At 41.0% G+C, this 15,649-nt stretch overlaps 1 protein-coding gene across 3 annotated transcripts in view; it reads left to right on the top strand.

Annotated features, from left to right (window-relative positions):
* Positions 1 to 15,649, top strand: part of PDE4B (phosphodiesterase 4B) — a 540,618-nt gene that overhangs the window by 417,895 nt on the left and 107,074 nt on the right. For all 3 annotated transcript variants that reach the window (XM_045477724.1, XM_045477723.1, XM_045477725.1), the window contains 2 exons: positions 5,305 to 5,341; positions 5,464 to 5,534. In XM_045477724.1, the coding sequence (XP_045333680.1) occupies positions 5,305 to 5,341; positions 5,464 to 5,534 (108 nt within the window). The remainder of the gene's footprint in view (positions 1 to 5,304; positions 5,342 to 5,463; positions 5,535 to 15,649) is intronic.

Here is a 15,649-nt window from a genome sequence, read left to right on the forward strand (position 1 = left end):
AAGGGAAATGAGACCTAAGACTGAAGAAGAAAAGCATTAATAACAGATCTCTTAAATTTAAGACCAATTTATTGATGAACTACCAAAAAAAGTTGCAATGTAAGTGGTCTTTGAGACTTGAGTTAGATATACCGCCATCACACCTACTAGTACCATGGCTTTGGCATTGAATCTCTTTTACAGTGTCCAAATTATCTGTAAATAAAAGTGCACATGAAATTAAAGTGCATTTCCTATGTGCTATGCACTATTTACAGTACTTTACATACTTCAACTCATTGAATTCCCATAACCTTAACTTATGGGAACTATAATTTTCTTGTCTTAAAGATGAAGACATTGATGCTTAGAGAGGTTAAGTAACCTACCTAATAAATGGGGAACCAAGGTTTAAATACAGGGAGTGTAGATGATTAAACCATATGGATATTTAGTACATAGACTCAAAATGAGGATGCAAAATTAAAATGATGATATTAGACTCTACTCTGCCTACCTTTCCCGCTGTTACGAGGATCATATTCAATCTTTCTTTTAACAAAAACTTTTCAATTTAGGCACTTTGCTAACCAATAAGACATTTTCTATGTTTTCAAGGGAACTGAAAGATTTGTAAGTATATAAGCAGTTTGAATATCTTTGAATAAAGCAATCATAGAAAGGTATGCACAGGACTTTGAAAGGTCTGGCTGGGCAGGCGAGTAGCCCACTTTGGTTACAGAGAAGCTAGAAGAGTTAGCCAGGCAGAAGGGTATGCAGGAAGAAGGTCCACGCACTAACTACTGTCTAGTTGTCAGGAACATTGTGGAGAAGCACAGCTCAGCACAGCTGAAGCAGAAAATGTGAGTAGATGAGGAAGTGGTGAAAGGCAAGGCTAGAAAAGTAAGCAGGAACCTCATCATGAACGGCCTGTGTTAAGGAGTTGGTCTTTATAAAGCTGAAGACAATCAGTGGGGAGCTACTAATAAAGGCTTTTAAGCAAGAAAATACATAATCCAACGAATGTTTTTGAAAGATAGCTCTGATTACAGTGAAGAGTGGTTTGGACAGTAGACAAACCTAAAGACTAGTGTCCAAGAGCCAAATGGAAGACTGCTTTGGTAATCCACATAATAGAGGGTGAGGATCTACATTAGAGCGGATCCAGTGGGCAATAATAAATATTTGTAAGTTAGCATCAACAGGGGTTGGTGGTTGACTGTGGAGGGAGGTTTCAGGCTTGACCACCAAGATAGGTGGTTGCACCATTTTTTTTACGGTCAAGAACATTCTCTTATCACATGAAATGATGTATGTGAAAATGCTTTGTAAACTGTAAAGCACGATATTACTTCTCTTGACTGCAGTAGGGGTAGAGATGAGTCTTCCAGAAACGTTCTCACCAGCTGGGAGGATAGACATGCAATTCTTTACTTAAAATAATAACGATACCTACTACTAATAAGAATAACTATAAATGAGTAAATGCTTTTATGTGCCAAGCATTGTTGTAAGAGTTGTACATGAATAATAACTCACTTAATTCTTACAACACCCCACTTTACAGATAAAAAAACTGGGGCTTAGAGAGGTTGCCTAATGCCTCATAGTTAGTAATTGTGAAACTCAGAAACAAACCAATGTTGTCTCGCTTCCAAATCTGTGCTCTTGACTACAATAGTATAGGTCTGTCTATAAGACAGACTAAAATCAGTGTTACAAGAAAAGTATAAGTAAAATACTATATGTAGGTATGAAACTGAGAAAGACAAAATTAATAGAGTCCAGAGGGTATAGCAGAAGAAAGTAGCATTTTTGCTTTTTAGAAAACCATTTCATTGTTCAATGCAGACCTACCCTCATTCAAAGACCCACAGAGCTCTCATCACTGATTATTCCACAAAACTGTAATGTGCTGGGTTTGTCACTAGATGTTGCTCATGCCATGGTTCTGAATATCTGGCATTGCCCTCTCTAGCAGTTTGGAAAACTAAGTACATCAGTTTTCATAATTAATCAAGTGTTTTATTTTCTCCATGCCATCTTATTCTAATTATTAATATGTAACATTATGATTTAAAATTTTGGAATCATTTCATAAATAATCTGGCTGTACTCAGATAGGAATTTTGTTTTGTTTCTTTCCTATGCTGGCTATAAATGATCTGTAAATTGTCTGATCCTTTCCTCTAGCAGCTATTATCTGACGTGTATCATTAGCTTTTACTGTTCAAATCCTTTCAGAGAACCAATGCTATGGATCTGGAAGTCCATCTCTTGCTTCCGAATTTTCTGCTTTCCTGAACTACAAAAGTTTCATAATGCTTACCTCCCTTTAATCATTACTTTGTACCATTGTAGTAACTTCCCATTCATACAATAATTCATCAGCTTTAGGTGCTTCATATGTATGAGATTTGTTTATATATTTAGCTTGTATTGGGTATTTAGACTCCAGAAATCCAGGAGCTTTGGATGACCTACTTAACTCTTAACTCCGTTACCTTATGCCCAACTCACCCCAATGCCTTATGAACAATGTGAACTTCACAGCAGAAACCTGAACAAATAGCAAGATATTTCACCCACGTAAAGTTCATCTCAAGAAAATGGCTTGGGAAGGGGCAGTTCTTGTTACAGTTCACCACCCTGCATTTATCACAACTGATCCTCTTTTAACTCTTTCTTCTGTTTCCTTTGGCTCCTCTCCAAGAACCCTGAAGTTCTTCCTTGGGCTCCCTCTTTCTATATTTCCCCCCTCCAGAAGCCGCCCTGCCATTGTAACTTTCCCCACGGTTGTAGGTAACTCTGAAATGTATAGCTCTAATTCCCGTATTTTAATCCTCCTGCTTGATGTCTCCCTTGGGATATCAACGAGGATCTTACAATTCAGCATGTGAGAAAGTGACATATCTCTTCCCCCAGCTTCTCCTTACTTTCCCATTTCTGCTCATGACTTCACTATTTTCCCATGTACCCATTTTTTAAATGGAAAATAGTACTTCTTTATGACCCCTTATCCAATTAAACGCTGAGTCCTTGGCAAGACACTTAGGGTCTCTTCAGATTGTCTTTCCCTGTTTCTTCCTCTGCCTCACCCATTTCTTCTCATTTGAATGACTGCAATATCCCCCTAGATATTCTTCCTGACTTGGTCCTCTCACCAATCCATCTCTTGGTGTCTACAGCATTTTTACTTTCTAAAGCACTTTTCTGTTTGCCTATCTCACTAAAAACCTTCACTAGCTCCTTTCTTCCTTCTGAGTCAAGCACCGCCTCCACAACTGTGGTCCATACCATCCATAAGATGGGTGGGGACCTTCTAACCTTATGTCTGTACTAAATGTGCTCAACTCTGCTCAAACAGTCACCAAGAATCTCAGTAAATGTGTTCAGTACTTTCCCATTTTAATACAGTTGTTCCTGATATTTCCCTCCTTGGTGATATCTACCATCCATGCTTTTTAAAGCCTGCCCTTCAAAGTGTGTCTCAAAACCACTCATTTGATCAAGCCTGTCCTACTTCCTCTGAACTGTAATTATTACCTCTCCTTTGCACCCCATTAAGTTTCCCCATTAAATGTTTATATGTTTATAGTTCTCATTCTGTATTTATCTATTTCTGTCTCCCCTGCTGTGTTTTAATTTGAAGAAGCCATGGATTCTGTTTAATTCAATCTGTCAAGTATGTAGGATCATCATAAAATAGGTAACATAATAGTTAAAAGCACAGATCTTTTGGAATCAAACTTTCTTAGCTACTCCAATTACTATGTGTTAGTTAAGCAGTGGCTTAACCTCTCCAAGCCTTGATATCATCTTCAAAATGGGAACATTGAGAGTACCTGCCTCAGGGCACCTGGGTGGCATAGTTAGTTGAGCATCTGAACCTTGATTTAGGCTCATATCATGATCCCAGGGTCATGGGATTGAGTCTCACGACAGCTCTGCACTAAGCATGGAGCCTGCTTAAGATTCTCAATCTCTTTCTCTGTCTCTCTTCCCCTACCCCACTCCCCTGCTCATGCACTAGCTCTCTCTCTCTAAAATAAAAAATTAAATAAAAAATTAAATTAAACAAAGAGTACCTGCCTCAAGCCTTGTTACAAGAAGTAAATGAGATTATGTACATAAAGTGCTTAGCACAGGGTGTAACATATGGTAACCATCCAAAGAATGTTCTCTGTTGTCAGTATTCTTTTTGTAGTCACTGTACAAAGTAGATGCATAAGAACTTGACTAGAATGATTTGAAGGGGGACTTCTAGCTAAAGACAACAGTAGAAAGCAAAGTATTATGTTAAATAAGATCCCAAAGTAAAAGCCCGTGTTGGAGAAGAGGCCCACGTGGATGTATGTGTTGTTCAACTCTGCATCTTTAGGCCTCATAGAATTCCTGATACATGGCTGGTGCTTAATAGTCATCGGTTGCATTCACATTATTAACAAATAAGGTGCCATGTTTGTATGAGGATTATGAGGACAGAGATCAGACATTGAAGGAAGCTCATTGTCAACCAACTTCTGCGCAGCTATTAGGATTCACACTGTGATAACAGATTGGCCTGATTTTGTGTCTACAACTAACGACAATGTGTCTTCTAACGACTTTATGGAGAACTTGCTGAATGTGCAAATTAATCAAACTTGTGCTAGAGAGAGAGTGCATTTCTGAAAACATGCTTTAGACTCTTCCTAAGTACAGATTTACATAACTAGGTAGAGCTTAATCAGATCTGTGGGACAAAGTGAGCAACAATGATATGGTAATGGTAGGTTCGTCCTGTACACTTCCATTAAAAGATTTTCCTTGGGTACTTTAAGAAAAAAAGTTATATTAGAAACAAAAAGTAATGGGATTCCCAGACAGAAATCTGTGTTTAAATGGCATTAAGGCTGTGGCTCAAATCAGCAAAAGCCAGGAAATCCAAAGTTAACCTTTATCCAGACTGTTGTGCCATTTTTTCCAACTCTGTGTGTGCTGGTGAGCAGCCTTCCCTTTGAATTTCCTACCTCTGGCAACCAAGTCCCTTTGAATTATAGTACTGTGGGTCTGCTATTAAATGGGAATGTACCCTGAGGATATATGCTTATTTGCAAGTGCTTTCATGTGTCCCTGTAAGCCCAGGAGCCATGAACCTAGGTATTTTTTTTTTCTTTCAAGTCCCTAAGGTCCCCATTTATGCCTAGATAAGTCCTGCCTTATACCCAGGTAGATGGACTTGCGTAACACTTGTGTTGCTAACACTGATCAAGTTTAATATTACAGCTTACGTGTTATAATTCAAATGCACTTTTAAATGTTTCTTTTCTCTCTTTTCACCAGACATGGCGATGACTTGATTGTAACACCTTTTGCCCAGGTATGTATCATGCTGGCCCTGGCTTGCTCTCCGTGTCTCTCTGGGTAGTTTCTATGTGTGGCCTCTGAACCTGCCCATTCATCTCCTTTTGTTCCTAACCATCCTGATCATTGTCCTTATAGGTCCTTGCCAGCTTGCGAAGTGTGAGAAACAATTTTACTGTACTGACAAACCTTCATGGAGCATCCAACAAGTAAGCATGGACTTTTTGTGGAGTTATGCCTTCCATAAAGGCAAAAACATTGAACAGCACTAAAAAAAAAAAAAGGAAAAAAAAGCATTGCATGGAAATTAGCCCTCCAAACTAAGTTAGGATACATGATGAAATTTGAAAATAGGATGGAACATCATAGTATTTTAGAACTGGTAAGATGTGAGAATTAGTCTGGATCTTCTTAATCTTTGTGCCCTTCACACTTAGTAGACAGTAAGAGTTCAACAAATGAAAGGTGGAGATGAGGATTTTTTTGACATTTATACTTACTGCTTTGGGAAGTATGAATACTTATCCATAACAGATGTAAATTCTATTAAATTTCTTTTGGAATATCTATTAATGAATTCAGAAATTCAGATTCCAGATTAAGGTACCAAAATATTCAAGTCCAAGTTGCCTTTTGTTTTTGATAATATATAAATAGGTTCATGCAACTGATGAATAAGAGTGGGATTGTCTTCTTCTCTGCCCCCAAATAGCTATATATCCTTGGTCAGTTTATTGCTGAACCTTGGTCTCCTCATCTTTATAATGAAGGGTTTGAACTTGATATTCCTGCATAACTTTCTCCTCCAAAACCATTTCAATCTATGAATCTAAGTATTATGCAGGTCACTAGCCAGCATTTTAAAAGATCATCACAGGGCTCAGAAGGTCCTAGAATCAACAATTGTGGAATGACACCCAAGGTACCTCATGATCCAACTCAAGTTAGTTTGATTGATAGTTGATTGGGTTTATATTTGATGCAGTAGACATGAAAGCTAGAGACTTGCCCAGCCTCTTTTGCAGGTGTATCCCTGTTTGTTCACTTATTAAATAACTCACCCAAGTATTTATTGGCACGTGCTATGCCTCCATGCATACATGTATGTTTTTGACAAATATTTATTGAGCCCTACCTTTTACCAGGAACTGGTGATATAATAGTGACCCAAACAGACAAGTTTTCTGCCCTTTCAAGGCTGCCATTTAAATAGGAAGTGCCAGAGCATCTGGTGGTGAACAATCAGACCAAGTCTCTGGCCACATGGGATCACATTCCAATGACTATGGTCTGGTTGCTCCCCGCATGTTCTATTTTCCATCCTAATTGTGGATTTACTGTTCTCTCTTCCTCAAAAGTCTCTCTCTACCGGCCAGTGATTGCCTAGCTAAATCCTACTTGTCTTTTATAGCTCATCTCTACTATCACTGTCACCAGTATGCTTCCCCTGACCCCATCAAGCCTGGCTGAGTGCCCCTCAGTGGTCCCAGAGCACTCTCCCAACCTTATCACACTGTTCATGGGTCTCTGCCCACCACTAGATTGTGTGTCCCTTGAGGTCCTTCCAGAATTACACTTACTTTTCCTTGAATTTCTAAGATTTAGCAAAATGCCTGACACATAGTATTTGCGCCATAAATATGCATCCCACGTATAAATTTCCAAATAAATGTTGGAAAAAGACCATAGATTATTTGGAAAATTATATTTTCAGAAGGGATCCCTCCCTTTTCCCCACATTTTTTTTTCTTTGCAGAATATGACCTCTGGGGCCATACATATTGGCCTCATACCCAATCCTACCACTTGACAACTATGTGACTTGGGCACAATTTCTCTATATCTCAGTTTCCCAATCTATAAAATAAGGTTGCTCTGAGAATTAAATGAGTTGAAATTGGTAGAACATTTATAATGGCACCTAGCACATCATAGGTGCTCCATAAATGTGAGCTATTATAATTGATAGCTACATTTCTCTTGCTGAATCCAGGCAGTGTAACACTTCGGAGTTTTCACATCCATTATCTCAGTGATAATCACCATAAATGCTGTTTATGACAGGTATTGTTGCCTCTGACTCTGTAGACAAGGAGACAAAGGTTAGGGAGATTAAATGACTTGCACAAGAAGACACCAGTTCTGGTGAAGAACAGAGTCAGACTTGAAACCTGGCATCCTGACTCTCACTGCAGCATTCTTTATAAGGAAAAACAGTTGTTGTCTTCCTGTGTAGGGAAAAACCCAGTTCTTCCTGTGTTTTTCTTCCCTGTGAGTCTTCTTTACTACTGAGAAATCACTTTATTTCTGATACTCTGGTCACCAAATATGTGGAGGCTCCACCCCTGCCCCTCCCAACAACAAGCAAGTCTCCAACACCAGCTGGGTGTCCTACAATTTAACTCCATTCTGACACTATCTACCTGGAGATCCCGTCAGATCCCAGATTAAAGGCTCAGTCCCACAAGGCTGCTTCCCACTTCAGATGTCAGTCACAGCTCAGGTGCTTCTGACTTACTTCCTACAGATCAGAGGTTCCAAGGAGTCCCTCCTCAGGTTCAAAGAATTTGCCAGAGTGGCTCACAGAACTCAGAGAAATACTTACCTTTACCAGTTGATTAAGAGACATGATAAAGGACACAGATGAACAGCCAGATAAGAAAAACATAGCATGAGGTCTGAGAGGGTCCCAAACACAGGAGCTTCTGTCCCTGTGGAAATGGGGGGCATCACACTCTCAGGGTAAATAGGTTTGCCAGCCTGGAAGCTCTCTGAACCCTGTGCTACTGGCATTTTATGCAGTCTTCATCACATACACATGGTCAATGATAACTCTGGTTTTAGCCCTTTTCCCCTCTCTGGAGGGTGAGAGGTAGGGCTGAAAATTTCAAGCCCCTAATCCCAGCTTGGTCTTTCTGGTGACCATCCCCTCCCAGGAGCTTACCTAGAGTCGAGTCATTGGAACACAAGATGTTCCTGTTGCTCTAATCACTTAGGAAATTATAAGAGTTTTAGCAGCTCTGTGCCAGGAATTAGAGGCAGAGACCAATATATTCTATTTCTGTTACCTCACATTTTTGCATTCACTACACTAAATATGTTTTCTTGGTTATGGGAAAAAATCGCTGAATATTTTTAACAGTCATTTAGGCAGAACTTAGGGAATAGATGAAGGTCAGAGAGCCCGAAGGCAGAGACATGAGCTAGGAGTGTTTTCAGGAATTAAGATATTAGGAGTGAAGCCCTGGACAGAGATGATGGAGGTGGGAACTGGAGAGGAAAGATTAATAAGGATACATTTCAAAGGCTTCTGTGGTTTAGCGGGACTCAAGGTCACTGCACTGCATAGCTCCAGGGCGAGAGTGGGGGTTGTTTTCAGTTACCATTTGTTAGCAAGAAACTTGGATATTCTTTTTCTGTAAGTATGGGAACATTCAGCCTAACTGTGCTGATTAATAGGCTATGTCAGCTGAAGCTACTTCCTTGGGAATCAGGTCTTTCCACAGCCTTGAGGGTTTTGAGCCACATAAATCTTCAAGAACTAGAGGACCCTAAGACCATAACTGCTATATACAGAGCTGACCCAGAGTCCATTCTCACACTGTGGCTGAGGACCACTCTCCAAATCATGGCCCTTTGCATCACCTTTGGTCCAAACCAAACCACACTCACCAAACAGAATAAATCTCCGTCAGTAGGATAGTTGTATCTGATGATCTTTCTCAGATCCATCCCCACCCACATTTGTAGAGTTGATCCTCATTGATTCCAAGCATTTTCTTTTGTTTTCTCTTCTCTTCTCTTCTCCTCTCCCCTCCCCTCCCCTCCTCTCTTCTCCCCTCCCCTCCCCTCCCCTCCCCTCCCTTCCTCTCCTCTCCTCTCCTCTCCTCTCCTCTCCTCTCCTCTCCTTTCCTTTCCTTCCCTTTCCTTCCCTTTCCTTTCCTTTTCTCTTTTAAGTAGGCTCCACACCCAGCACAGAGCCCAACACAGGGCTCCAGCTCACGACCCTGAGATCAAGACCTGAGCTGAGATCAAGAGTCAGATGTTTAACCGACTGAGCCACCCAGGCACCCCCACCCAAGCATTTTCTTGAAACCAACACCACGTAACAGAAGTTCAAGGCAGGGCATATGTTTTATTAGAGCTTCCCTGGGAGGCTGAGAACTCAATGATGGGTTTTAGCTACAAATGAAGCCGCTTAGGGGGTTCACTTAATGAACCAATTGTATTCCTAGATAGTACCCTCAAATAAAGAAAACTGAGGACAACAGTACCTGCCAGGAATGGATCCACCATACTGACAGCATTTCCCCCACATAGTCACTTATCTTAACAACTGAAACTACAAGATCCATGGAACTCATAAGTGGCTTTCTGGGACATTTGCCTTGGGTTCCAGGGTGCCACTCCTTGGCTTAAATGTAACATTTAAGCAAGAATTCTGTCCTTGGAATGGTTTTCTTGAGACATCTGGATAGTGTGGTTTATTATATAAAAAGGAACTCCCACATAGAACTATACTTCTCTTAAGTCAAGATTTCCTTTATCTTTTGGCTCTTTGCTCTACTGAAAAATAGTTTATTGTCTGCCTGAGCTTTACCACCCAAAGGGTGAAAATCTCAGTTTCTGTTGAGGTGATTTCCTTGCACTTCCGTGAAATGTTCCATTGAGAGATGCTTGATTGGGCCTGTATTTCTTGGCTTCAAATTAAAAGCTATTATTTCTTTAGTCCCAGGAGTTAATTTTGCAAATATGGCTTTCATTTAGAGCTGTTAATTCAGATAAGCATCCCTAAAGCATTTACTGGCTTCAGCTGATGGAGAAATCACATGAATGAGAACGCCCACCATTCGTCAGTCTGATAACCAGGGAATATAGCAGCTAGAAGCAAAACGGTATTCCCCATCATTCAACTGTGTCACTAACATCACAGAAATCACCAGTGGCTATCAGGAAATCATGTAACATCTCTGTATCAACATTCTTCCAAGGCATAATTCAATCAACATGTATATAATCTTTGAGAAAGAATTAATAGCCATTTAATTTTGTTTTCATTGTATATCTTTCATTGCTTTATGTCCTTTGGCATGGGATTTAAATTAGCTGAGAATAATAAAGTCTTGAGCATTCAGAGGGGAAAGAACCCAGCCAAATTTCCTCAGAGTAAGTGAAGAAATATATGTAAAACCCTCACACAGGAGCTGGCACACTGTAAATTAGCAGTAAATGTTATTTGCCTCCTGCCTTCCCCAAGTGAAGAAGAAACTGAGAGGTTCAGTGAGTTGCCGAGGGCTATATATTTAGAAGGTGCCAGAGCCAGGATTAGGATTCCTGTCTTCTGATTCATAGTCCAGTTCTTTCTCCACTGTAATATTCAGGGCTGTAAAATATTATTAACTGCTGTGGCCAAATTATCCTCCCTATTAATATCACCATCTTTAATCCAGGCACATAACTTAGGATTCTTCTATAAGTTAGGAACCACTGGAAACTGGGCGACCAATGGCATTTTCTTCTGGCACTCATGACAGTTTTCTAATTGGCACTCTCATGCCCTGTAAGTAATAATGCAGCTTCCAGAAGTCATTCACTCGTTTAGTTTGTGTTGAGCCTCTTCATTATACCGGATCTTGGGAATAAGTGGTAAACCAAATAAACATGGTTCTTGCCTTTGCAAAGCATGCACACACAGATGCTTATCTGGATTAACAACTCTAAATAAGAGCTTTATTTTCAAAATGAACTCCTAGGACAAGGGAATTTATATAATTTATGTCATTTTCAAGAAGACATTGGGAAAATTGGGTGCCGTGAGTAGCCTAACTGTTAAGAAAGCAAAGATTCCTGGGGTGACTGGGTGGCTCAGTTGGTTGAGCATCTGACTTCAGCTCAGGCCATGATCTCATGGTCTGTGGGTTTGAGCCCCGCGTCGGGCTCTGTGCTGACAGCTCAGAGCCTAGAGCCTGCTTCGGATTCTGTGTCTCCCCCTCTTTCTGCCTCTCCCACACTCACACTCTATCTCTCTCTGTCTCTCAAAAATGAATAAGCATTAGAAAAACTAAAAAAGAAAGAGATCCCCAAACATTCAGGGTCTCCTAGTTCAATGTCTTCTTTCACAAAAGCCACCCTTGGAACTCAGGAAGACAGGCAAAGTGAAATCATTAAAGACATGTTATTAATCCAATGAATACGTATTGAATACCTATATCATAGCAAATATTTTGCCAATTCCAAGGTGACAAAGATGAATGAGATTCAGTCTTTGCTTAAATCTCTTGCAGGTGAGATAGACAAGAAAATAGGAAGTGAGATACAGTCTGAACAGCGTCATGATGGGGCAAATGTAGCAAACCGTAGGTAGCATAGACAGTGACTACTCCCACTGGGGAAGGCTTAGCTGAGGAAGTGATACCTGAGGGGATTCCTAGTACAGGGGAAGGAGTTTGCCACTGAAAAAGAAGGAAAAGCATATAAAGCTGAGCAAAACATATGCAGAGGCCCAGTGACACAAGTGTATGCTGTGTTTGTGCAACTGTGGGTAGTATGTAGAACCAAAACTGTAGAGGAAAAGGAAACCAGATAAAACATTCTCATGGTATTTGGCTCCTCAGATGATTTTTACATCAACGGTTCATTCAATTGACAGTTCACCAATATTTATGGAGTTCCCACTATTTGTGTGGCAGGTTGGTGGGTCCTACAGAGGCTATACGGAAAGGAGTCGGCACTGAATCCTCCCCTCAATGGGTCACAGATTTGTGGTGGGGATAATATGTGCCCATATGAGTCGTAACATGAGGAAATAACCTTAAAGGTACAAACAAGGCACCATGGGATATTAGAAGAGGGGTCAATTTTAGCTAACATGATGACATCCTTCACAGAAGATGGCATTTGACCTTCGAAGTTTTGATTCTGACACCGATTCCAATGTGTGGATTTTTTCCCCCACACATCCAAGCAATTTTTCCTTAACATCAGCTGGAGTGCCTTACAGTTCAATTCAATTCTGACCTGTCTACTTGGAGATAGCATCAGATCCCACAGGTTGAGGGCTCAGTCCTGTAAGACGACTCGCCACTTCAGACACGGGTTGCAAGTCCAGTTTGCTACCTGTACCTCTGACCCACCAACTACGGATCAGAGGTTCCCATGACCCCTCTAGCCAGTTTGCTAGACTGGCTCACAGAACTCAGAGAGATATTTTACTTACTAGAATACTGGTTTATTATAAAAGGATATATAATTCAGTAAGAGCCAAATGGAAGAGAGGCATAGGGCAAGGTATGTGGGAAAGGGCAACAAGTCTTCCATTTCTTGGAATGTGCCCCTTTCCCCAGTCTCCTTGCATTCACCAACCTGGAATGCAAGGGAACACTCCAAACCTAGTCCTTTTGGGTTTTTATGGAGGCTTCATTACATAGCCACGATTGATTAAATCACTGGCCGCTGGTGACTGAACTCAGTCTCCAGCTCCTCTTGTCTCCCCAGAGGTCTGAGGAGGGCTGAAAGTGTCAACCCTCTAATCATGTGGTTGGTTCCGGCAATTAGCCCCCATCCTTAGGTTACCTAGAGACTTTCCATAAGTCTCCTCATTAACATAACACAGGACACTTTTTATATCTCTCTTCACTTACAAAATTCTTAGAGTTTTAGGATCTTGTAATAGGAATGAAGACAAAGATCAAATACAGATTTCTTGCAGCAGCGCCTAGGTAGCTCAGTTGGTTGAGTGTTCAACTCTTGATTTCAGCTCAGGGCATGATCTCACAGTTCTGGGATTGAGCCCTGAGGCACGCTCCATGCTGAGTGTGGAGCCTGCTTAAGATGCTTAAGATAATCTCTCCTCAAAAAAAAAAAAAAAAAAAAAAAAAAAAAAAAAGATTCTCTCTCCTCAGTGTGGAGCCTGATTAAGATTCTCATTCTCCCTCTGCTCCTCTCCCACTTGCACGCACACTCTCTCTCTAAAATAAATAAATAAATAAATAAATAAATAAATAAATAAATAAATAAATAAGCAAGCAAGCATAGATATGTATTTCTTATCATAAATTACAATATCATAGAAAGGTAGGTGATATTTACATGTGTGAATTTGTGTGGGAGAGTTTCCTTTTCAGAGGAATAGCCTGAGCAATATCAAGAAAGGAATAGGACCTGTTCAAGGAAAAATAAGTGATCAAGTCTGGCCTTGTCAAAGTACAAGTTCCTTCTTTCATTCTTTCCTTCCTTCCTTCTTCCCTCCCTCCCTCTCCTCCTGCCTCCCTTCCTTCCTTCTTCCTTCCCTGCCTCCCTTCCTCCCTTCCCTCCTTCCCTCCTTCCCTGCCTCCCTTCCTCCCTTCCCTCCTTCCCTCCTTCCTTCCTTCCTTCCTTCCTTCCTTCCTTCCTTCCTTCCTTCTTTTCTTCCTTCCTTCCTTCCTTCCTTCCTTCCTTCCTTCCTTCCTTCCTTCCTTTTGTCATTCTTTGTTTCAATAAGTATTTGCTGAGGGCTTAGCATATGAAGGGCCATCCTGGGTTCCAGGGATCCTGTAGTAAACAAGTTGTTCCCTGCCTGCATAAATTTTATATTTAAACTAAGGAGCTCTATACTGAACACTAATTACTGCCTGTTTTAATTACAATTTTAAAGTGCTGCTAAGGAGAAGTACAAGATACGTGAGATCCAACAGCCAGTCAATGGTTTGAGATGAAATGTCAGGGAGGAATTCTGACAGATAAGTTGGGGAAAGTATGTTGAGGCCAAAGAGCAGAGGACTTTGAATGCTCAGCTAAGGAGTTTGGAATTTTATCTCTTACTTTTCCTGAAAAACAGCCCTCAGTATTACTGCAGGTGTTATCAGCAGATGAAATAGTGGAAAGAGAATGCACTTTGGATTCAGAAAGACAGCATTGAATCTCAACCATGTCAATTACAAACCATGTATGCTCCAGCGTGTTTCTTAACCTCTTAACTACTCTGCTTCAGTTTTCTTATCCTTAAAATGAGATGATTATATTCTCAGTGGAAGCTAAGAAGTACCTAGCATGATGTCTAGCAGAAAAAAAGTAATCATTGGATGGCAATGACACAGAGGGTTTAAAAGTACCTTGCCTAGGATGACCTAGCCAGTAAATGTTTGGTAAACATGAATCCTTCCCATTAGACTCTGCAGCTGTCACGTCACGTATGCTACCTGGAAGCTAGATGACCCCAAATAGATCACGGATGGATCTGGTGCTCTTAAGAACCTAGAAAGAAAACTTGTGGCCATACCGGTGGGGAGACCCTTTCTTAACAACATCTTTGCAGGCTATTCTCTGTCATTTATAATTTGGCTTCCTCCCCAAACTTGGTTGTAGATCAGAATTCATAGATTTATGTAAAAAATACAGATTCTCAGGCCTCATCCCAGATATGCTGAAATAGACTCTCCAGGGATGGAAAAGGGTATCATATTTTTAATAGCTCCCCAAGTGAGAGCATTGCTCATCTATGCTTGAGAACCACTGACTGGCCTAGAGTCCCACTCCCTTGCTTGTTGCTAATATGCTATTGCTCTTTAGTGGGCCAGACAGCCCTCTATTCTAACAGTTCTGAAAATGGGCCCCCTGGACTGGCAGCATCAGCGCCATGAGTGATCTTTTAGAAATGCACACTCTCCAGCTCATCCCAGGCCAGTTGCTCAAAGACCCTGGGGGTTGGGTTCAGTGGGGGTCTTGGTAAGCCCTCTAGGTGATTTCTGATGACCCTGAAGTGTGAGGGCTACTGCTCTATACTATTTGGGCAGGCTCTTCTGTAATGCACTGGGTAGAAGTTCTGCAAAGCATGAAAAGGTTGGTAAGACCAGCAAAATTGGGCGGTAGGGTTGAGAAATAAACAAGGAAGAAAAACAAAAAAGAAAAGGAGGAGCCCCAGTACTCCTGGAGCACAAGTTTGTTTCCTCCTTTCATTGGACTCTTAACATCAGCAGGCTTGTTACAATGTAGAATAATGCCCGGTTCCTCTGTGAAAGACCACTCCTTATGTTAAGCAACCTGGATTCCTGTTCTGTGTCTTTGACTGACTTCACGTCTCTGGGTCTGTTTCCTGAAGTGCAAAAGGGAGGCCCAGACTGATTGGTCTCTCAGGACCCCTTTGTCTGGCATAACTTTCTACCACACTACCAAAGGAATTGGGATCCACTCTTACATTTGGTGTTATTCCTGAGCAAGCCTATTGTCTGAGGGCCTTTTGGAACTGTTAAACCTAAAACAGAGGGGCTGGTTAGGGACCTGGAGTAAACGACTTCCTTCCCGAAGAGTTGGAGCATCCAGGAGGCTGTGCGTGGGGAAATTCCGGGCC

The sequence above is a fragment of the Leopardus geoffroyi genome, chromosome C1, assembly GCF_018350155.1.
Source record: "Leopardus geoffroyi isolate Oge1 chromosome C1, O.geoffroyi_Oge1_pat1.0, whole genome shotgun sequence".
Classification (NCBI taxonomy): domain Eukaryota; kingdom Metazoa; phylum Chordata; class Mammalia; order Carnivora; family Felidae; genus Leopardus; species Leopardus geoffroyi.